The sequence below is a fragment of the Micromys minutus genome, assembly GCF_963924665.1.
Source record: "Micromys minutus genome assembly, chromosome: 7".
In the NCBI taxonomy this organism is placed as follows: domain Eukaryota; kingdom Metazoa; phylum Chordata; class Mammalia; order Rodentia; family Muridae; genus Micromys; species Micromys minutus.
The window spans coordinates 55,611,281-55,633,818 of NC_137976.1; the positions used below are offsets into that span (position 1 = coordinate 55,611,281).

Genomic DNA, 22,538 nt, shown 5'->3' on the forward strand with positions numbered 1-22,538 from the left:
GGCCCCACTGATGCCCACACAACTACAGACCAGACCATGACAGTGCACTGGCTTTTGGATGATGAAGCTGCTGTTGTGTAATGAGCACATTCGAGGACCCAGCCCACCCTGTCTACCACAAGTTATGTGACTATGATCGTCACAGACACTGTGTTCCAGTCTTCCCAGAACACCTGCCCTGCACGCCTTCATTTAGCCTGGCTCAGTGGTTCTCAATTTAGTTTACAGAGGAATTTCGTCTTGTGGGTAGCCTACACAGGACCATATATTCTATCCTTTATAGGCAATTAAAGAGATTTTCAGGGATAATTTCATTTGTGCTTAATGCTTTTCATATTTGGTCATTTCATTGCCGCTCTGTTCCTCTGTGTGATAGGAGATTTGGCTCTATTAGAGAAAGCCGTCAGAAATATAATTGAGGATTTCCTGTGCCACCTGAATAAAGGATTGGAAAACTCTGTGGGCCAAATGCCCTCTCAATCCTCCTACGCTGGCACATAATAAAGCATCCCGTTGGCATTTATAAAACCCATAGGCGCTATGCTTCCTGTTTTCCTGGAGAAAATAGAGCCCTGTTGCTAAGCAGACCGGCAACTCGAGGAGAGAAGTAGAGATTCTGAAATTTAACTCTAGGGCTCAGGAAGAGAAACCCCCAAAGTGACGCTTGCACAGGCTGAGATCGAGCGATGGTCTCAGAATCAAGGTCAGACCTAACCCTGCTTTTTCTTCTCCGTGGGAGGGGCGGAATTGCCCTTACTGACTGGGAAACCATCTTGCCCAAGCAATGCGTCCCAGGGTCATCCAAGGAAAGGTTAACTGTGGAGAAACGGAAGAACAACCTGTCTGGAGCGTAGCACCCTGAGGTTATTCGGGAAGAGTTTTATCTAACATCTGAAATGTAAATACAGAGAATATCCAATCTTTTTTTTTTTTATTTAAAAACAAAAAGAATTTTATCTGCGTGCTCGAATCTGTCTGCAATGAAGTTTCTCATCACGCTTCCGCTCCCGGTAACTTGTGAAGGCTATTTCTAAGCAACCTATTGGTTGTTAAGTAACCACCTGCCAAGACTCCTCCCTCCACACCAATACTAATTAACACTCTTCCCTTTCTCCTGACTTTGCTTGGTCTCTTGCTGGCTCTTGCTTTCAATTTGACCACGTCACCCATTTAGAGGTCAAACAAGATCTCAGAGAACGAGCACGGGTTTTACGGGTCCTCGTCAGATAAGTGGAAAGATGAGATGTTCTGCCGTGTTAATTCTCAAATGTTAGAGACAAAGGGAAAGCATGACTGAGGTAAGGGAGGTGTGTGTGTGTGTGTGTGTGTGTGTGTGTGTGTGTGTGTGTGTGTGTGTGTGTGTATGAGTGTACACGAGGGCGCGGGCTCACAAGAGAGAGAGAGAGAGAGAGAGAGAGAGAGAGAGAGAGAGAGAGAGAGAGAGAGAGAGAGAGAGAGAGCGTCACAAGAGTCTTTCTTACTTAAGGATGAGGAAGGGACAAACCAAAAGTCCTAATTTATGTGGGGCCTGAATCTTCAGGGTTTGTGTTAGAGAGAGGAGGGCATTTGCTAGACTACTTCACAAAAAGCCTGGCTTGTGGCACAGGCTCCCGGTCTAGCTACATAGCAGGCTAATGCGGGAAGTTCCCAAGTCCAAGATATGCCCAGGCTATGCAGTACGTTCGAGGCCACCCTAGGCAACTTAGTGAGCCTGTCTCGAAATAAAAATTAAGAAGGGGGCTGGGAAGATAGCTTAGTGTTAGAGCCCCTGCCTAGCACACGTGGAATCCTAGTTTTAATCCTCGGTACCAGGAAAAAGAAAGTCACATAAGGTTAAGAGTCAATTATGGCGGGGGGGAAAAATCCCTATGTAAAAGTGATGAAAGTAGATAATATTTTCAGATACACTTTGACCACTCCGAATGCTTCCATTTCTGTCCTTGGCGGACAGAGGGTAGCCTTCAAGCCGTGCTTAGCCCTGTTACCATATGGAGCGAGGCAGGTAACAAAATGACTAAAATGTCCTGTCTTTTGCCTTCTGAAAAACCCTAACCCTTTATAGGAAGTACATTTGCAGATGTTTTCAGGACTCGATAAAATATCATGGATCAAAAAGCAGAAACAAGAGGTTTCCTTGGACACCAGAGAAAAGTGGATCAGAGGGGTAGACAGTCCTTGGAATGACTGCCACAGCTTGTAAGCGACTGGGTCAGAATGGTGTATTACGGTCACGGTTTTTCCCACTACCTGCCAGGCACCTTCCAAACGCGTTCACTCCCACTCTCCTGAACCCTTCCTAGCAAGGCCAGGCCACTGTTATCAAGTTTTATAAGTGAGGCATCATGGCTCAAGGGCAGCTGGAAAGTAGTGGGGCTGGGATGCAAACCCAGGCCTGCTTTTTTCTCTACAGGATATCACAGCTGGGAGCAGAGGCCTGTACCTAAACCCAGGGACAAAGGAAACACTCCTGTCTTCCTTTAAAGAGTCCAGTCCATTATAGTCTAGTATCAGTGCTACAAAACAAAAAGTTTAAATAATAAAGATCATCAGAGGAAACTTCCCGGGAAAAATAAAAAAAGGATGTCCCTAGTGGGGCGGTGGGCAGGGCCACTAGACAGAAGAACGGTAAGGAAGTAGCAACGTTCAGAGATGCAGTAAAACTCAACAGAGAATGACAGGAGTTCGAACTAGCAGTGGAGAAGGAATGCAGACCCACATACCCGAGGAAGCAGGGAATATGACAGAGGTCTGTCACCAGACAGACAATTCTGTCATTCCTATACCAGACATCAGAAGTCTTTAAGGATGTCAGAATTAAAGGTGTTTTCTATATTCTGTGATAAGTGGAGGTTGACAATAAAGACCTATGTGCATACAAGTAGTTTGACCTAAGTCTGAACCAGATCCCTGCCTATCTACATGGAATTAAACAAAACAAAGCAAACAAAAAAAGGATATGCTTTGCTTTCCTTGTTCTACACACACACACACACACACACAGAGAGAGAGAGAGAGAGAGAGAGAGAGAGAGAGAGAGAGAGAGAGAGAGTCAGAGTCAATCAATGCATTTCAGGATCCCTATGCAAATATGAGTCACAGACATATTTCAGCACTTACTTTAAAAAGCATTCTAAGTTGTCAATAACTTTGTCCCCAGTCTAAGTACTTCTGTTGAAGGCTTTGCACATATTGGGTGTTTCAGTTTAGTGGGGCAGGTTACCTGGTTAGGATCAGGGCCAACTTCATCCCAGTTGTGAGTGATGTGGCCTTGGTCGATGGACTCAAAGGGCTTGTGGGAAACTGAAGGGAGAATCCTGTACAGCCAGCTAGGGAGAAGAAGAAAAACAGAAAGACACAGCTTTAAGTAATGGTCTTAGGGACACAGAGTGGCTCTGGAGGTGCCATCAAGAAGTCACTCAACAACCATCTGTGAAGTTGTGTATGAGAGGCAGCCACATAGCGCTTCTCAGTAACAGTCTCTTGGCTGTCACTAGTCTCCTCGATCCTTCCATGACGCTCATCTTGAGGTTGAGGCTCTATTTGCATACTGCCAACAATTGAAGGCTTGCCTGTCCTAACATGGGAAGGGAAGAGGAAGCACCATGAGGAATATGGAGATCCACAGAAGAGCGTCAGAAGATGCCGAGTCTTGCTTCCCATATCAGGACAGCACATTGTAGATAGCCTGAGGGAGTACCAGGACTGCCTTTGTATAAAATGACAAAGTGATTTATGACAATGGGGAAGTAATTCCATAAGCTCAGACCCTCCTGGAGGTGATCGGTTCTTCTCTCATGCATTTCCTCGGACATCTCCAATATACATATAAGCAAAACTGGCAAACTGTTGCTGTCTTTTCCCATCAGTGATGGAGGTGGGAACGAATCTCCTATCTGCCCCGATCAAGGGCAGTATTATAATTTTACTTTTTAGAAATTCATTTGTTTTTAATTTTCTGCATGAGTGTGGTGTATATGTGTGATGCATGGGCATGTCTGTGTGCACAAGTGCACATGTCTGTGGGCACAGGTGCACATGTCTGTGGGCACAGGTGCACATGTCTGTGGGCACAGGTGCACATGTCTGTGTGCACTTGGAGGCCAGAGAAGGACATTGCTTTCCTGCTGTATTTCTTGCTCTCCTTCTTGTGCCCTTGAGACAGGGTCTCTCGCTGCACCTAGAGGTAGGCTGGCAGCCTGAAAGCTCTGGCAGTCCTGTCTCCGTGCTCCACAGATACATGCAGCCATAGTGGCTTTTTGGGTAGGGGATGGGGATTTGAACTCAGGCCCTCATGCTTGCATTGCAAATTCTTTTGCCCACTAAGCCATCTCTCAAGCTCCAATTACTTTAGTCTTAAAAGTGAAAAAACAGAATCTGATTTTTACATACGTCCTTTATTTTGAGTAAGGTTGGATAAGTTTTGCTTATTTATTAGTCATCTGTAATTGGTCTATAAATTACTTATAGAGTCGCATATTGGTTTCGGTTGGGTTTTATTTGGTCTTTTTGGCATTACTTGTGAGAATTTTCAGTTCTCTACCATGCATTTAAAAAGTATATGGCCGTGCTCTAATGTAGTACATTTATAGTTTACATCGGCTTTTTTTTTTCTGTGTTAAGTTTTGCTGTCTGTGTACATCAAGGCCCCAGCCAAAGGTCTCAAATCTGCCTCAAGGAAGTGAAGAAGAGACTACGGAGGGACTCTTGGAGATGAGAGGAACACTGTGTGCCACTAAGTCTTCCCAGGGGCTGACAGGGTGAGGAGGGATAAGGACCCTTCTGTGATAATGGAAGACCTGTTGCACTCAACAGGCTCCAATCGGAACTCGAGTGATGTTTGCTAGATACGGAGTATCTAAGCCATAAATAGGCTAGAATTGTTCCATTCTCATCTCAGTCCTCCAGCTCTTGATGCAATGACTTCAGACGCTGGATTCACTAAGCCCTTAAACTCCCAAGGATCTGTGGGCTGAGGACATAAGTATGTCTTAGCATTGGCTGCATCATTCAATTTTCTCAGACCATTTCTCTTCATCTTTGTCTCTTAGGTTTGAGAGGACTGCAAGTTCACCTACCTAAGACACCTAGCACATAGTAGGCAGTCACTGGACAATTATTGAATTGCTCTCTCTTAATCGTCTGGGTTTTTAACCACAATTTAAACATTTCTACATCTGCGGTCTCAAGAGATAGGCAGCACCTCTAATAGTTTAAGTATTCCAAGAGCTTTGGGGCAGTGAGTAGTGACTAGTTGAGAACTTCCGGCTGACCGGGCCCTAAATGGGATAGGGCATACTTTCCTGCTAGAGGTTTGAGTGGTTTTGGAAAACTCTTCTTCATACCTTTAGGGAGTTCTAAGCAGATGGGTGAGCCATGCCTAGTATCCCTTATTTTTCAACTGACTTTATAAAGCTCCCCAGGCTATACTACATTGCCCTGGACAGAGATTTAATTCTGATTCAGGGAATGTTGCCAGCTCCTTAATGAAATGCCAAGGGCTCCTTTTCAGTCTCCTGGAACAGAGCTAGGCTCCTGCTGGCTGAAGACACTGCTGAACAATGGAGGCAGGCAGCAGACTCCAGAGCCCAGGTGGTCTGTGTGAAGATGGACCATGGAGTCAAGAACACAGCCACGGAGGCCAGGCTGTCATAAATTAGAATAGATGGGCATGGTTGGTAGGTTACCTTATCTTGTCTAGAGGAAGAGATTCAATAACAGAAGAAGCAACCTCTGATTACCTGTTCTGATTTTGTTTTGTGTCTGGTTTGCTTGATTGGTTTGGTAATTTGAGACAGGGTGCCTAGTCCAGGATGGCCTCGGATTCTTCATTCTCCCAAGTACTGGGATTAAAGGGATTGGCCTCGACAACCAGCTTAATTCTTGATTTTTGACAAATATAAGAGATTGTATCTCTTCCCCCATTCCTTCACCTACATTGTGTCTTAGGATTCCCTTGACAAATGAAGGGGATCTGAAAGTAGATGCCAAGTTCAATCCCACACAAATGCAGAAGGAGCAGCAAGGGCTTAATTGTAGGGGGGCTGCTGCCTGCAGAGGGGAGCCAGCTCATTGTGAAGGCTTGGCACCTCTGAGTCTTTGCCCAGTTGTGCTTACTTCTGCTTCTCAGGAAGACCCAGGCGGAGAGAAACCCACTCACTCCTCCTATGTAGGCAGCGTAAGACCCACTCCAACTCTTCTTCAACTCTCCCAAGCCAGAACATCATTCTTTATACATACCTGACCTGAAACCCCTACAATTAGATGTGATTAATTCAAATCACAACACTTAACTGCCTCCTGGGTCTTCAGCATCTGCATCCAACCTGCTCCACGGAAAGCTGATTAAAGAGCAAGTTCACTGAGGTAGTTTGTAGGATTAGAGCAAGCATAGGACATGCCGCACTGTGCTGAGGACTGTGCTGGTTTCCAGGAAAGGCTGGCTTCCAAAGAGGAAAATCCTTATTAATTCAAACCACAAGGGGCCATACTACATGACCTTTCAAGCCTTCAGCTTGGATTATCGGCTTTCATGCGAAGAACATAATGCTTCTAGTCAGCCAGGAAAAGTGTCTGAATCTTCTCTGACTATAATTTGTAACTATACAATCCTTAGAGGGAAGTCAGACTGTGGGAAACATTTCCTGGGGTGTTCTTGGGAAACTTTGTAATGGAACTGGGTGTGTATGCAGTTTGCCCTGGTACAGCTGTTCCCTAGCTTTTCTCTGCCAATCACTCACTGGGAACAAGCCCGGATGCCCCTGATGTGACTCAGAATGTAGCTCACAAGGAGGAACTTGGGGAGACTGGCTGGGGTGCAGATCCCACAGACTGTAAGTTGTAACTGATCTTGTCATATACCTTCTCTTATTGGTGTTCCGTGGACAAGTGAAGGCCGATCCGGAGAGCTGCTCGGCATAGAGATTGTAGGGGCAGACCTGAGGATTATTCTGAAACAAAGGAGGCAACACATGGCATCATTCCAATGCCTAAAGCATCCTATCTTCCCATCAACCAGTACCGTCGGGGGAGATCTTGGCCTTAATAGAGGAGGTTCTGGGCCACTACACATTACTATTCCCAGCCCATGTATAGTTAGAATACCTTTGGGACTTCTCCCCAATTAGAGGAGTGATACAGGCTTGTTGTGGAAAATTTATAATGTATATGATGGCCCATTACCTCACCAACCAAAGAAACTCAATATTAATATCTGTATAATTCTTTCTGTTCTTAGAAAAAAAAAAAGAAAAAAAAGAAAAAAAAGAAAAAAAAAAAAGAGGATCCTATGAGACATAAAGGTCTCTAGTAACCAGGAATTTTTCTCTTAAAAAGGACACACTATGTCATGAACATTTCTTTTATTTTGTTTTGAGACAGATCTTAGTGTAGCTCAGCCTGCTCTCGAATTTGAGATCCCCCTGTTTCTACCTCTCGAGTGCTGGGATTACTGGTGTACTCTTCTTTGCCCAGTCTAAGTACTGTTCATACCAGGAAATAACCACCCAAAAGTTCCGAAACTAAACCTGTCTACTGTAGTTTTTACTACTACAACTGTGCATATATTTCTCAAGAAACGTGTTTTCTTATCATATCCCTTAGAGCGCCCAGAAAAAAAATAAAAGAATCCTAGACTTTGGGGTATACCCTGGAAGACTTGTTAATCTCACTAATCTGGGTTGGGTCCCTTGCTGTGGCTAATTGCCAATGCCAATCCAGTTTTAATATTTTTATTGCTATTATTCTATAACTCCATTGTCCTAATGATCTTGGACATGGAACATTTAACCCGCTAAATTTGAAGAGAGGTGTTGGGTGGAGTTATTGGGCCTATAGGCGAGCCTTCTAGGTCTACAGTGTGGAGCACACCAAATGTTCCGCCCATTCTTACCTGTCCTTTTGGCAGGGAGCCTGGACATCTAGGGTCTTCTGAAGCACACTCGTTCCCAAACCCAGAAATGTACTACAGGTGACAGAGACACAAATTTCATTGTTACTGAGCTGTAATTATTTATTTCTGTAGGTGCGTGTGCACCCTTGTGCTCATGAATACGTGTTTACACATGTGAGGCTGAAGATGTGGTGTACGTGGAGGACCACAGTGATGTTGAGGCTCTTCCTTAATTGCTCTCCAGCTTCTGAACTGGAGGCTCTCACCTAGGCTGGTTAGTCAGTTTGCTCCAGGACCTGCTGCTGATTCTACCTCTTCCAAGCTGATGCTTTCTGAAGATCCAAACTCTGGTCTTTACACTTGAGCTGCAAGTGATCCACCTGCTCGGCCATATCCCCAGCCCTTTATGGGATTTAAAGAACATTTTTTTAAAAATAGCATTGGCATGCTATAAAGGCAAGAATAGCCACCAAGGCATGAATTTGTGTATGATGTTCTCTGTATGTCTTATCTGCTATGTCTTGGCTGGCAAACCGTTTAGGAAATAAATATGTATTGTGTGCATTTTAAATATTTGCAGTTAAGCCAGAGGAATGCTGGGTATTTCACAGACTTTTCTACCCTTAACTGTTCTTGTCTAGTTTTATAAGTTTGCTTTTAATGATCCCATTTCAAGAATAAGTTCTTTAATTTTGGTTCTATTTGGAAATTCCTGGGAGGGAGATGGCTTGGGCATCATTTTGACTCCAAATCAGAAGTAACTTCCTGGCTGTGCATTACAACTCCTTTCCCTCTGCACTCCCTAAAACAAAGAAACAAACAGGAAAATAAAATCCCAAACTGGAAGGAGCTGTGTGTGGGGATTTAAAGGAACAGGAACATATTTGTTAGAAAACTCCTTCCACAGGAGCCAACATCATCTGGGTTGTGTGTGTGTGTGTGTGTGTGTGTGTGAGAGAGAGAGAGAGAGAGAGAGAGAGAGAGAGAGAGAGAGAGAGAGAGAGAGAGAGAATGGTGTTTGTGTATATGTTTGCATCTGTGTGGATACATAACAAGAAGGGTTAGGACAAACCCTTTCAGATGTTTCAGCCTAGAATCTTTTTTAGAACAATGCAATGGAGCCTACTATGGTTGCCATCTCTTAGGTTTATAACACAGAGGGGGAAATTAGGTTTCTCATCAAGGTAACTTACAGGGATCCCCTGAAAAATTTAAAACTCCCATGGTAAAGACTGCTTTATTGATGGTAATTGGCAAACGTCTTGGTTATCAGGTTAATGGTCCACAGACCGCTGAACTAGGGACCACGTAACTGCTGGTTTGAATGACGTCAACCCTGTTTCTTGGAAAATGAGCACCCAGCTGACATTTATGGGTTGGTCCACAAACCGTTAGAGTCGTTGTGGCTCCATACTTCAGTTGCCCCAAGCTTTAGATGCATCAGGATCTCATTAACCTCCTTGAACATCTTAATTCCCCCTCCGGAAATCACACTCATGATCCTTTGGGCGATTTGAGGCTGAACATCCGGTTCCATAGCACCTTGACCCAGTTACTGCTCATCCATTGTGACCCGTTCCTTCAAGGCTTAGTTCTCCTGACTGTCACGTGACTGTTGTCTGTCACTGTCTCTCTTCTGCGTCCTTCCCTGTTTCCGGGAGGTTAGGTCTATGCCAGTTTTAGGTACCTTGATGCACCCTGTGTCTCGGCCCATGGAAGCTATTCAGTGAGCACCCTTTGGAGTTTCTCACCCAGGAGGAGTCCTCGGAGCGCATGATTACCATGGTGGGTGGGACTCGACCTCCCTTTGCTTTAACTTGAACAGGAGTTGGTTTTAGCCTAGGATAAGGAGAGCGCAGCCTTACTGGGTGAGTGAAATGCCACCATATGAGCACAGTTCCTTAAGAGATATAAGAAGGACGGGTGTGGGTGGAGGGTAGGCCCTCCAAAGCTCTTGGCAGCGCAGGGAAGAGTGAGCTAGATGTAAGATGTGTGAGCGATGATCGGGCCAGCAGCATCTATATTTGGAAAGAATGTTATGACCTAGAAAGCAATGGGAGGGAAATTATTCATTTGCCATCAGACACGGCTTTTGGAGGGTGGGGGAAGGCGTTGCTGGGGGTTGAATCCGAGTCCTCATATGCATTTGTGAGAGAGCCTTACCTCTCACCCCCACGGGTTTTTTTTTTTTTTTTAATCTCTCTGACAATTTATCAGAATCCCCCCTCCCCCAACCAACTGCTATTATAATGAGATTTGTTCCAAGCTGCCTGCATTTGGAATTATAGCTTTGGGGTAATGGCAGAGACCATCCACTCACTACCCCAAACCTCCACTGAGTACAATTTTCTTCTCTCTAAATGAGCCTCATGCTCACCAGCAACAGGACCGAATTCGAGCTGCTGAGAATCAGTAATGACCTCAAATTATCTTCTGTTCTGTGAACAGAATTGTAGATCAGCCTGTGCTACAGAAGTCGCGGAGGATGACAGAGCCCTCTCTCTTTGTTGGGCCGCGGCTTTGTTCCTAACTGCAGGGAGGAAGGGAGGTTTGAGAGCTGAGAGCTTTCTGGCAGGCAGGGATGGATTTTACTGATTAACCTTCCCTGCTCTTTGTAACCGCTGGCCTCAGAACAGAGGTTAGGGGCGCGTTCGAAAGGAGGAAGACCTAGAGTAAGTGATTGCGAAGCATTTCATTAAGGCTGTGCTCTAAGGAAAAAGGGAAAGAAGACAGAAAGAACAGCTGTCGCTTGGGAAGGCAGCCACCCAGAGCTCCGAGGGAAAGAAGGGGAAAGGGAGGGAGGGTGGGACGGAGCAATTTTGAACCCCCCACCCCCCATGGAAGTGCACTAGCTCCAGAAGCAGGAGGAAGCTGCTGAGTCACCATTAGCTGGTTGGTCTCCCTACCGGGAGCAAAATTAGAGAGGCGGTTGTTAGAGCCTTTAGATGAGGCTCTTCGCCACCGGAGGCTTTGCAGTGGAGAGAGCTGTGCTTTGCAGCCCAAGGACAGGGTTTCTGCGTTTATCAGCTGTGAAAGCCCAAGCGCATCACTCCATCTGCCTCTGGGCTTATGTAAAGATGCACCTTCCTCGAGGTGGGGGGGGGGGGGCGGGGGAGAAAGAAAGACAAACCTGACATTAAGCGAGTGTGTTTGTTTCCTTCAGCTCAGATTCCTGAATAATTTGATGCTATATAAAAATACGTTCTTCTTTCTTTCCAAGAGAATCATATGCATACTTGTTAAATGAAAGAAAACATTTCAGGGGCCCACGTGACTCGGGTACATTCACTTCTTCAGCAGCTCAGCGGCACACAGCTTTTCGATTCTCACCTGGTCCCCAGGCTTGGGGGAGGGAGGGAGGGAGTAATGGAGGGAGGGAGGGAGAGAGAGAGAGAGAGAGAGAGAGAGAGAGAGAGAGAGAGAGAGAGAGAGAGAGAGAGAGAGAGAGAGAGAGAGAGAGAGAGAGAGAGAGAGAGAGGATAGGAAATTTACAGGTTGCTGTTGCAGGCTGAGTAATGGTCTGGAATGATCACTGTGTCCTATTTTTTAGTGCTTGAAACTAAAAGGCAAGGTTTTTGAATAGACATATTTAAACGGCCTTCGAACCTTGAAACCCCAACTTCCTGGCAAATAGTCCTCGAAGTGCTTAGTTAACAAAGAACCAGGAGCCAAGGGTATGGCTCAGCCTGTGATCTCTGTACTTGGGAGGTTCAAGAAGAGGTCACGGTCATCCTTCTCTACATGATGAGCTCAAGGCCACCCCGTGCTACCCAACAATACCTTGTCTGGAAGAGACTAAAAACAAAAATGAGACAAAAGGACCAGAGAAGGGACATGGGGCTCACAACTGTTAGGTAAAGGAAACTAAGCTAAACTTAAACTGGTCCTGAAGCTAAGAGGTAAATTAGTGATAGTAAAAACAAGTACCTAATCCTTCCTATCCCAAAGCATAAATTTATGGTCAAAGATGTAGTTAGCTGTCCCACCTCAAATACCTTCCCCGAGTGTGAGGCTGTGCAGAACAGCCTTTTACTTTGAAGTTTAGAAAGTATCCTGTCAAGCTAAGTCTGTCTTTCCTGGGTTGGCCCGAGGAGGTAGAACAGACATTTTTCGATAGAACCTCAGGTCATGGGGTCAAATGGCAGTTTTGAACCTGACTAGAGGCAGCCAGTTCTTAACTCTGGTCTCTGTCACCTTGTTACTCTGTCTTCTCTGGTCTGCATTTGTTGGGAAGGAGACTAAGGAAGCTCTCCCTAACCCCTGGCTGCCTCACCCAAGGCCTGAGGTAGTTTTCCAGTTGTTCCAATATAACTTGGAATGAACTTGGAAGTGTGAGCAGACATATTCCCTTTGCAGAGAGGAATATGTAAGCAGCTTTGGGGATGGCAAGATCCCGGATGATTTGGGTGTTCTCTAAATGCAATCTCACATGTTTTATTAGGACAGAGGCAGAAGGTAATCTACAGAAATCTGAGTAATACACTTTGAAGATAAAGGAGGGGCTGTGCGCCAAGGAATGGACTGTAGAAACTGAAGGCAGAGAAATCTTCAGAGCCCCCCAGACAAGCTCACCCAGGTTGAGGTGGGATTGATTTCATATAGTCATTCTCCAAAAGTGCAGGAGGACTGTTTTAACCCAGCAAGTTTATGGCAATTTGATACAGGCCAACAGGAAACTAGAGGTCTGTGGGTCCTCTTACAGTAAGAATCATTTCAGACCCAACCTAGTGAGTCAAGTGTCTGCTGGTGGGGCCCAAAGTTCACATGGAAAACTAGCTCTGTGTTTGAGGAATGGTCGAACAGAAGTGACATAGTCCAGAATGGCGCATCCATCTAAAATATCATGCAATTGTTTCAGCTTTTGACTTTTCTTTCTCTAGCTGTGATTTTTTTTTTTTTTTTTTTTTTTTTTTTTTTTTTTTGTAAACGTGATTTCACTAGAGGTTTTGGGTTGACAGAGTCATTGAAATGATGAAAGAAGTGGGAGAAACATTTTAAATTACATTTTATGTTGATCGATTGGGATGGGTCTGCTTTAATCTGCCTCTCTGTGTCTAGATTTTAGACCTCTGAGATAACCTTTCCTTATAGAGATTAGACAGCAGGCTGGGCAAGCCTTTGAAACTCAGAACAAAGGCCAGTGTGCCATTTGCATGTGGTGGCGTTTGCATAATAAGTTGCTTTAAAATTGCAGCAGGACAGGATTTAAGATATGATTTATTTATAAATGCTAAGGATGTTTCTTCCCTTGATGAACTTCCTCATAGGATTTCCATCAGAAAACAAAGCTCTTATGAATTCTCCTTTCTCCACTTGGCCTCATGGTTCCCATCATCTATACCCACTCCCCCCATGATTCTGATCTGCGGAATTGGTCCCCTCTTGGGCGCCTCCGTTCCTGCAGCAGCTCCAATTTAGCTGAAATGCTATGTTCCTGGGCTTCACAGATCTCTCAGTGTATTTTGCATCTTTACACAGGGTATTTCCTCTGGTCTGAGCCCTTGTCACTTTACCCAGGAACAGCTTCTCTTGAGAAGCTTCTCCCTTCCCAAGAACTGTTAACTGCTGTGTCACAAACTAACACTGAGTGACAGCTAACGTTAAATCTGGTGTGAAGACAAAAGGAGAAAATCTCCTTTCTACGGAGTCTGTCAATCAGGGGCCCGCTGGATTTACCATCCTAGATTTAACTGAAAGGCTTCCTGGCCATGTTCAATCCCTGCATTCCAGGAAGAGGTCTAGGGAGCCTGTCCTACTCAGCTTGAGCCAGCGTGCCAGGGTGTTCTAGTGCTCATCATATGCATTGAGCCCACTAGGAAGGGTTTTAGACACTGGGAACATACTTCTTTTCCCTGGCCCAAAGGCCCCAGCTAGCAGGTGCCACTGACCCTCTTTTGGGGGCCTGCAATTCAAATTCTTGACTTCTACTACAGTCTCCACTATTTACCAATAGGGGCCTTGGATGAGTCCCTTTGTCTCTATGAACCTTGCTTTCCTTACTGGTTTAAAATAGAAAAAAAAAAGTTGGCACCTACCCTGTAGGTTTTGAACGCTAATGCACCGTTAAAGCACCTAGCACATGTAGCACAAGACCTACTAATTCTTCTCAATGGCACGCTAAATAAAAAGTACTGTCCAAAGTTGAGTCTGAAATACCAAATGGCTAAGTAGATGAAGAACATTGAACTGCTGGCATGAAGCACTGCAGGAAGGTGCAGCCAAGAGGATGACAGAGAGCAATGGGCAAGGAGACACGGGAGAAATGCATTCATCCATTTAGAAGGTGAGTTCTCAACAGGTCTTCAGACCCATATATCAATATTAGGAGTCAACAAAGGAAAGGGTGCTACTGCTTTTTGTCACCTCCTGCTTATCAAAGCTCAGTCACATCTACTAACATTGTGCTGCAGTATCTGAACTGGGGGTTGAGGCTGAGCCCCTTCATGTGTGTGTGTGTGTGTGTGCGCGCGCGCACTTGTGCGCGCGCGAGCACATGCACATGAGCCTATAAAAGTAACAAGGCAAGAAAAGGGCATCAGAGCCCCTGGAACTAGAGTGTGAACTGCTGAATGGGTTCTGGGAATTAAATTCAGGTCCTCTGAAAGAGCAGAGAGTACTTTTAACTACTAAAGTCATATCTATAGCCTCAACCCACAAATCTTTTCAACGCTGACACCAGGAAACACCATACATTCTTGCTGAAGAAGGCCAATAAACCTGCTAGACATCTCTTCACTCCAGCTCTTTCATCCTCTCTTACTTTTCTGTTCTCTCTTTTTCTGGTATTGGGGCTTGATATACCATCCAAGTTAAGTGACCTCCCCACCCCCAGCCCCCATGTATCCTCTCCTATCTTAATCCAAATCCAGCCAGATGGTTTCTTACCTTTAACTCTGCCATTTCCCTTCTGCTGGAAGGAAACCCAGGCCAAGGAGCTTATGAGGTACCACTGTTCCTGTGTCTCTTTAAAACTACTCTCTGGATGTTGTTGATCTTACCAGTTCCCTGTGTCTCCTTGATCAGCAGGTCACTCAGGGCAGAGTTGCTTAACTAACACACTAGTGAGAAAGTCCAACATGCTTACCTCTAAAATTCTTGCACAACTTTTTCTTTTCTTTTCTTTTTTTTAAAGTTTTTTAACCCCAGGTCATTTCTGAGAGCATTTGCAGAGAGCTGGTCTCTTTCTCCTTGTGTAAACATTGACCAATATTTGTTCCACTTTAAGGAAGTCTTGCTCCCCCTCAAAAGGCAGAGAATGTAAAGCTATCTGAGGAAGGAACTGTGGGAGTTACTTAGCACCTGCCAGATATAACTGAGAATTCTCTCTTAGACCTGACTCAGGCCAGGAAGGTGCAGGACCAGTCCCCAGTGCCCATGGAAAAAACCATCATGTGCTTTGACCTGGTGCAAGAGCTACGGGAAGAAGGGGACAAGGACTGGATGCTCCCTGCCACTGTCTCCTGTGGATGAGCTCAGTTCCCAGATCACGAACTGCTGACAGCTTCCTGTTGCACTTAAAGTAAACTGGGATGTTTACTGCCATTTGTCTTGACTTCTTAAAATGTGTTCAGTATGCTTAAAATTCCTTAGCCATTTGTTTGCTAATGCCTTTACTCCTCTGAAAGAAGACTGTTTCCCAGCTGCCTTCTGGACCCCCTTGTCCCTTATCTTAGCCATTTGCTGCAATCACTGGTAACAACTTCATGATTGGTGATGTTTGGGAAGGAAACATATAGGGAGACTTGTCTATGCTAGAATTTCCCCACAGACATTACCTCATTTAATTCCACAAAAACACTTTTGCAAAGTAGGTTTTATTATTCCAAACTCAGATGCAACAGCACAGGAAGGAAATACAGCTGAGTTGATCAACTTAGCTGATTTTCCAGAAGCTAAATCCTAATTTGTAAACAAATTGGCGGAAAGACAAGAATGATAAATCAGACTTTGCAACTAGAGGTTCTGACACTAAAGGGTTTATTGATCTGTGAGAGGTAATAAGCCCATCTTAGAACAGAGTCCCCAAGGAAGGCCACCACTAGAGAGGTAGAGCATGTCCCCGTTTTACAATAAAATGTGGGAGAAAAGAAGTATAAAGTATTTACACGGAGCCTATATTGGCTATAGATAAGAAGGGAGGGACGCAGAAGGCCGTAGATGCTACTGATTGGTTGGTTCTTTAGTTCCAAATTCAGATGCAGAGTACCACTGTACAGAAAGGGAGTTCGAAAGAGTTTTTCTCTGCTGATTAACCATGAAATTTGAGTTTAAATGGCCCCCTCTTACCTCTTAACTCCTCTGTTCTCTGGCATGTAATTTCTTAATGTAGGACATCTCAGGATGGAGTCTAGGAAGAAGGGGATGAAAGGAAGGAAGGAAAGGGGAGGGAAGAAGGGAGGAGGGAGGAGGAAGGGAGGAAAGAGGGAAGGAGTAAAGAAGAGGGTAGGGCAAGAAACCATCATAGTAACTACAAACATTGTCTGGATTCTTCCTCAGGTGATCCTTGAATATGACTTTACTGTTCCCTCTGTCAATAAATCTTTAGCTGGGCACTGTGGCATACACCTGCCACTTCAGCACTTGAGAGGCTGAAGCAAGAAGAGTTTCAGTTCAAGGCCAGCCTGAACAGCACAGTGAGAATCGATAAAAAACAAGTCAAAAGATGGAGTCATTTTCTTCTCTGGGTCTTGTTAAGCACATTAGAAAACATAACACAGTAGCTTGAAACATTGCCCACAGACATGTGTATATTTCCTGTTGTCTCAGACTAATACATAAAGAGGTAGAACTAGCTTCCAGGGGTCAGGCGACAGCTCCACGGGCCATCCTAAGTGCCAAGTGTGTGGATGAGACAAGTCAGGTACCAGATGGCTGCAGGTAAATGATCCCAGGTGAGACCAAAAGAACTGTAAGATAGACCCAGCCCAGATCATTGGCTGAAAGACTTGGGAGGAAACAGAACAGCATACCTTACACTACTAAGTTTAGGAGTGGTCAGTTAACAGTAGAAACTGATAATCTAACCATACAGCTAAAAATCATATATTCAGGTCTAAAATGGATCTAGGTTGCCTGAGATTGTGTCTTTGGATTATAGGACTAAGCAGCCTTCAGAGCACAGGCCTGAGGCATACTGTAGTTACAGTGCAACAGTGTGTCTGTGTATAAGGTGTTCCATGTGGAAGGCCAGCCCTGTGGGCCATGTTAATAAAAATAGGGATGTAGGCACAAACATGTGGACTCATTTCTGGAAGGCAGGTAACAGGGAAGCACAGTACATGACATAGGACATTACATAGCATACAAACTCTGGGTTTTATACACAGACTTAGAAGTGGTTGGAGACCCTGTATTATTGAGGCTAATCATACAGTAAGCAGACTTGAAACAGTATATTCAAGGAAGAGAACTCTTGCAAGTCTGAGTTCCTATGAGAACCTTGGCACTTCATCACCCACTGCTAACTTGCTTTGGTGATTAGAAAGACAGGAGCCAGGCAAAGACAAGGGAACAGCTTCAGGGCTGTGATTGTCTATGGAGCCAGCTTAGAAGGCAGGTTTAAGTGTTTCACAGCCAAGTGTGGTGACGCACACCTTTTAATCCAGCACTTGGGAGGCAGAGGTAGGTGGATCTTTGTGAGTCTGAGGCCAGCTTGCTCTACATAGTGAATTCCAGGACAGCCAAAGATATATAGAAAGACCCTATACAAAAAAAAAAAAAAAAAAAAAAAAAAAAAAAAAAAAAAAAGAATAAATAAAATTAAAGTGTTTCCCTGTGTGAGAGACTGAAGGAATAAAGGACTGGATGAAATTTTCTTTAGGATGCTGAAAATGTTTAAATCAAAATTAACCTATTAATAAGATTTAGAAAGTCCTTCTATTGAAAGACCCCCACAAAGGGGAGACCCTCAGTCTAGTCTCAGGATAACACGACCCCCCAAGAACTCACGAGAGACTGTCCTTGCTGCAATCACACGAGGTTTATTGAAATCCAGGGCTGGGGTCGAAACTTGTATCTCATGCAGGGGTAGAAGAGTTTGACCCCGAGTGGCTGAGAGTAGGGGTTTTTAAGGAAGACAAACCTTCTACTTAAAGTGGGGGGGGGGGAAGGGACTATATCACTGGAGAATACCAAAAATACCAGTGAAAAATCGTAAGGGAATCACCTGGTTTCTCAAGATTGTTTATGATGTATTATTTAACTTTTTTTTATGGTCAGTTTCTGAAACAGAGTCACCCTGACCTTAAGGCCATGAAATCTTTATGGTCAGCCAGTTCCTGGAATAGAAGGATAGTATTGTAGAACTAGCTAGCCTGCATTTTTGGCTCTATTCTACCTGCTAGGGGTCTTCTACTTTACCTGGTAAGGGGTCAGGCTTTATCCTGGTCTTTCATTCCCCACTTCTTCTAGTGCCTAGTTCTAATCATAGAACTAGATCTCAGTATCTTTATAATATTGATTTTCTTGATTTTGTAAAGCGCTATATTGCTGGTGCAACATCAAAATCTGCACAGCGCTCACTCTTTCTCTAACAAAAGCTACTAACGTATTAAGGATGCATGGTCCAAATGTAAGAAGCAAAAGCAAAATAAAAGATGCCCCACTAATGAGGAGATTAAAGTGGCCAGCCATGGGGATCTGTTAAACCACCCCTCAAACCGTCCTTGTTGTTCTTCTCTGTCTCTCTTCCTTTTGTCTAGTCTTTCTTTCAGCTTCCTCATAGAGTCTTTAATCACTCCTGAATGATCTACAGAAAAGCAACATTCTTCTCTTAAGGCAGCACATAGCCTTCCATCTTTAAGGAATAGCAAGTCTAGTCCCTTTCTGTTTTGCAAGACCACCTTTGAGAGGGAGGTCAGTGACTCTTCAAGCTTAGATGTGGATTGTTCTAGGGCTCACAAATCTTTATCTATTGCAGATCTCAATGACTGAAAATATTAAGGGGTTTGTATTAGTGCTGCTGTGTCTGTTCCCACACCTGTGCCTACTCTAAGTCCCAATATGACTGCTAAGGTCAACGAAATGGGTTCCCTACAGAAATGTCTCTGGTGCTTATCAAATTAATTTTCAAGAGTGCCGGCAGGGTGATAATAAACTGGAGGGACCAGCTGGATGAGTATACAATAGTCTTTGATATCATCAAAGACAGAAGTGAATATACAAGGAGTTAATCCCAAACCACATGCCCACCATTTATTAAGCATGGGTACCAAGAATCTGTTAGTAGATGTCTGTGGGCTCTGCAGGGTCTCATTACAAAGATGTCTGTAAGCAGCTGGTGGGTTCCCTATGCAGGTCCCTTTTCCTGAGACCTCTGTAAGGGTTAACTTGTTCTTACTGTTCCAGACACAAGTGTCATGGTTGTTGGTGTTATTAAAGGTCCCAGATACCGCAATGCCTTCGTAATAAGGGGGCCCTGAGAAGAGGCAAAGCCAACAGGATTCAGTAAACTTTCTAAGCCTCCCAAACATCAAGTGGTGGCCCAGTCTCAGCCATCTCGAGGGCAAATGTAAAATCCTAGTCTTCCCAAGTGGCACCTTGTCTCTGGATTCCCACACCCAAACTTGCCTCTGGGTGAAAATCTTTTAGGGACTTCTAGGGGCATATTCTGAGGATCTGTGTCAGGAATGTCCCAGGTGTCCAGCCCAGCTACCAACTGACAGAAGTCAGGAGTGAGTGTAGGCTACCATGTGTATGGTGGGGCCACTTTGGAGGTGAACCATTTCACCTCCCCAGTCTGTGAGGAAACTTTCCAAGTGAGTTTTTGAGGGACATGGGTTTTTTTTACCCACTACCAGTGAGAAATCTGTGGTACAGATGCAACTTCAGAGGATCAGCAGCTTTTCCAGTTTCCATTCATCTTGGGATGGCTCCTGGGTGCTCTTTTGACGTGGGATGCATGGATCCAAGCTGAAATGCCTTCAACCATAACCACTGTAGGAGTTGTCAAAAGCACCAGATATGGCCCCTTCCAGAGAGGTTCTAGGTTTCCCACTCGATAAAGTCAGACCAGGACAGCGTCTCCAACCTGGAACTGGTGGGGTACTTCTGAACTCCCAGTTTTGTGGGCCTCCTTCAGCTGTTTCCAGGTTTCACGTCTCAATACCTCTAGGGCTTTTAGGTGAGCAAACAGGGGTTTAGAAAGAACAGCATCAGGATCATGCACTCCGCCCGACTCAGTGAGCGGTGCCCCCCCCCACAGAATTTAGAGGATTTTGGTCACAGAAGTGAAGGGCCAGGGAGTTAGGAATCAAGTCTGGCACTAGGAGAGAGCCTCTCAACAAGGATCAATGTGCTTACTGTAAAGAAAAAGGCCACTTGGCCAGGGATTGCCCCAACAAGGAGAAAAGGGGACCCTAGCAACAGGAACCCCAGACCTGTGACCCCACTGTTTTGACCATAAAAGTCTCTGGTTCAAGGGGCTACCAGTACCAGAGAATATTTATGGACTACCCGAAGTTCTGTGAATCTTGGAGTGGGCCAGGTATTCTACTTACTCATAGTAATGCCAGACTGTCCCTGCCTCCTGTTGGGGAGAGACCTCCTGACTAAGATGGGGCAGAGATTCACTCCCACTCTGATGGACCACAGGTTAGAGGGCCAGAAGGGGAGCCTGTGCAGGTTCTAACCATCTGCTTGGAGGACAAGTACTAACTCTAAACAGCCTGCCTCAGATCAGATGGACTGGTGGCTGCAGGCATATCCACAGGCCTGGGCGGAGACTGCAGGAATGAAAGAGGCTAAGAACCAGCCCCTGCCCATATGGAGCTCAAAGTCCAGGCTAGCAGTGCCTCAGTACCTCATCTCAAAGGAGGCACGAGACGGGATCAAAACATACATCATCCGGTTACTCCAACTTGGGGTTCTGCGTAAGTGTCCATCAGTCTGAAGCGTGCCTCTCCTACTGGTGCGGAAACATAGAACCAATGACTGCCGGACAGTTCAAGATCTCTAAGAGGTAAACAAATGGGTGGTTGAACTCCAACTCATGGTACTTAACCCCTATAACCTGTTGAACTCATTGCCCCATCCAGAACCTGGTGTACAGCACTGGACTTGAAGAAAACACATCACTGGACTCATCTAGAGGTAGACAAACTTGTAAAGACTGTCTTGAAGTCAAATTCTTTTGTGCCAGATTTGAGTAGATAATTGTGTGCCATGCCAGAAGGCCGGGAGGAGAGAAGATAGACCTGAGGTTTACCGAGAAGTGGATTTTACATAAACTAAGCCAGGAAGATATAGATATACGTATCTATTAGTCTTTATAGATACCTTTTCTGGGCAGGTGAAAGCTTCCCCACAAAGAGAGAAATGGTGGCAGTGGTCATAGCTAAGAAGATTCCAGAAGAGATCTTCCATAGGTTTGGCACCCCTAGGTAATTGGATCAGACAATGGGCCAGCTTGTGTTGCCCAGTCAAGTCAGATATTAGCTCGTTTATTGGGGACCAATTGGAAATTACATTGTGCCTACGACCCCAGAGCTCAGGTCAGGTAGAAAGGATAAATAGAACCCTAAAAGAGACTCTAACAAAATTGGCCTTAGAGACCTGCGGGAAAGACTGGACAGCCCTCCTTCCCTTTGCCCTGTTCCGTGTATGGAACAGCCCTGGACAATTTCAACTCACCCCTTATGAAATTCTGTGGGGGGGGGGGGCACCGCTCACTGAGTTGGGCGGAGTGCATGATCCTGATGCTGTTCTTTCTAAATCCCTGTTTGCCCACCTAAAAACCCTAGAGGCAGTGAGATGTGAAACCTGGAGACAGCTGAAGGAGGCCCACAAAACTGGGAGTTTAGAAGTACCCCACCAGTTCCAGGTTGGAGACGCTGTCCTGGTCTGACTTTATCGAGTGGGAAACCTAGAACCTCTCTGGAAGGGGCCATATCTGGTGCTTTTGACAACTCCCACAGCAGTTAAAGTTGAAGATATTTCAGCTTGGATCCCATGTCAAGAAAGCACCGGAGCCATCCCAAGATGAATGGAAATTGGAAAACACTGCTGACCCTCTTAAGCTGCGCCTGCATCATAGGCATAACTCAGGTAAAGGGTAAAAATCCCATGCCCCTCAAAAACTGACTTGGCAAGTCTCTACACAGACTGGAGAGTGGCCCCACCATTCACATGGTGGCCCACACTCCTGACTTTTGCCAGTTGGCAGGTGGGCTGAACACCTGGGACATTCCTGACACAGAACCTCAGAAATTGCTCCTAGAAGTCCCTGGGAGATATTCACCCGGGGGCAAGTTTGGATGTGGGAGTCCAGAGGCAAGGTGTAACCTGGGGAGACTAGGGTTTTACATTTGCCCTCGAGATGGCCGAGACCAGGCCACCACACAACAGTGTGGGGGCCTAGAAAGTTTATATTGTGCTGCCTGGGGATGTGAAACTCCTGGAGAGGCCCACTGGAAACCCAGTTCCTCTTGGGACTGGATTGTACTACAGAAGAATTATACCTCCCCACTCCGGCGGCCGTGTGGCCAGTGGGACGCAGGAACCTGTGACACCAGCCCCACTTGTTTGCCCTTAAATATTACTTTTGCCACCCAAGGAGATACCTCAAAATGGCTAAAAGGAAGGGCTTAGGGCTTTCGATCATATTTTCCAGACAGATTGCTTAAAAAGGATTTAGCTGCTGCCTTCACAATTC

General features: G+C 45.2%; 1 protein-coding gene across 1 annotated transcript; it reads right to left on the minus strand.

Moving 5' to 3' along the window:
- Window positions 1-321: 321 nt before the first annotated feature.
- Window positions 322-14,788, minus strand: HGD (homogentisate 1,2-dioxygenase; the record flags this gene model as incomplete). The annotated part of the gene is made up of 5 exons (XM_080919515.1): window positions 322-387; window positions 3,221-3,326; window positions 6,859-6,947; window positions 7,889-7,960; window positions 14,774-14,788. 5 exons carry the CDS (start codon window positions 14,786-14,788, stop codon window positions 322-324), a joined length of 348 nt encoding a protein of 115 aa, XP_080775641.1.
- Between the last annotated feature and the right edge of the window lie 7,750 nt (window positions 14,789-22,538).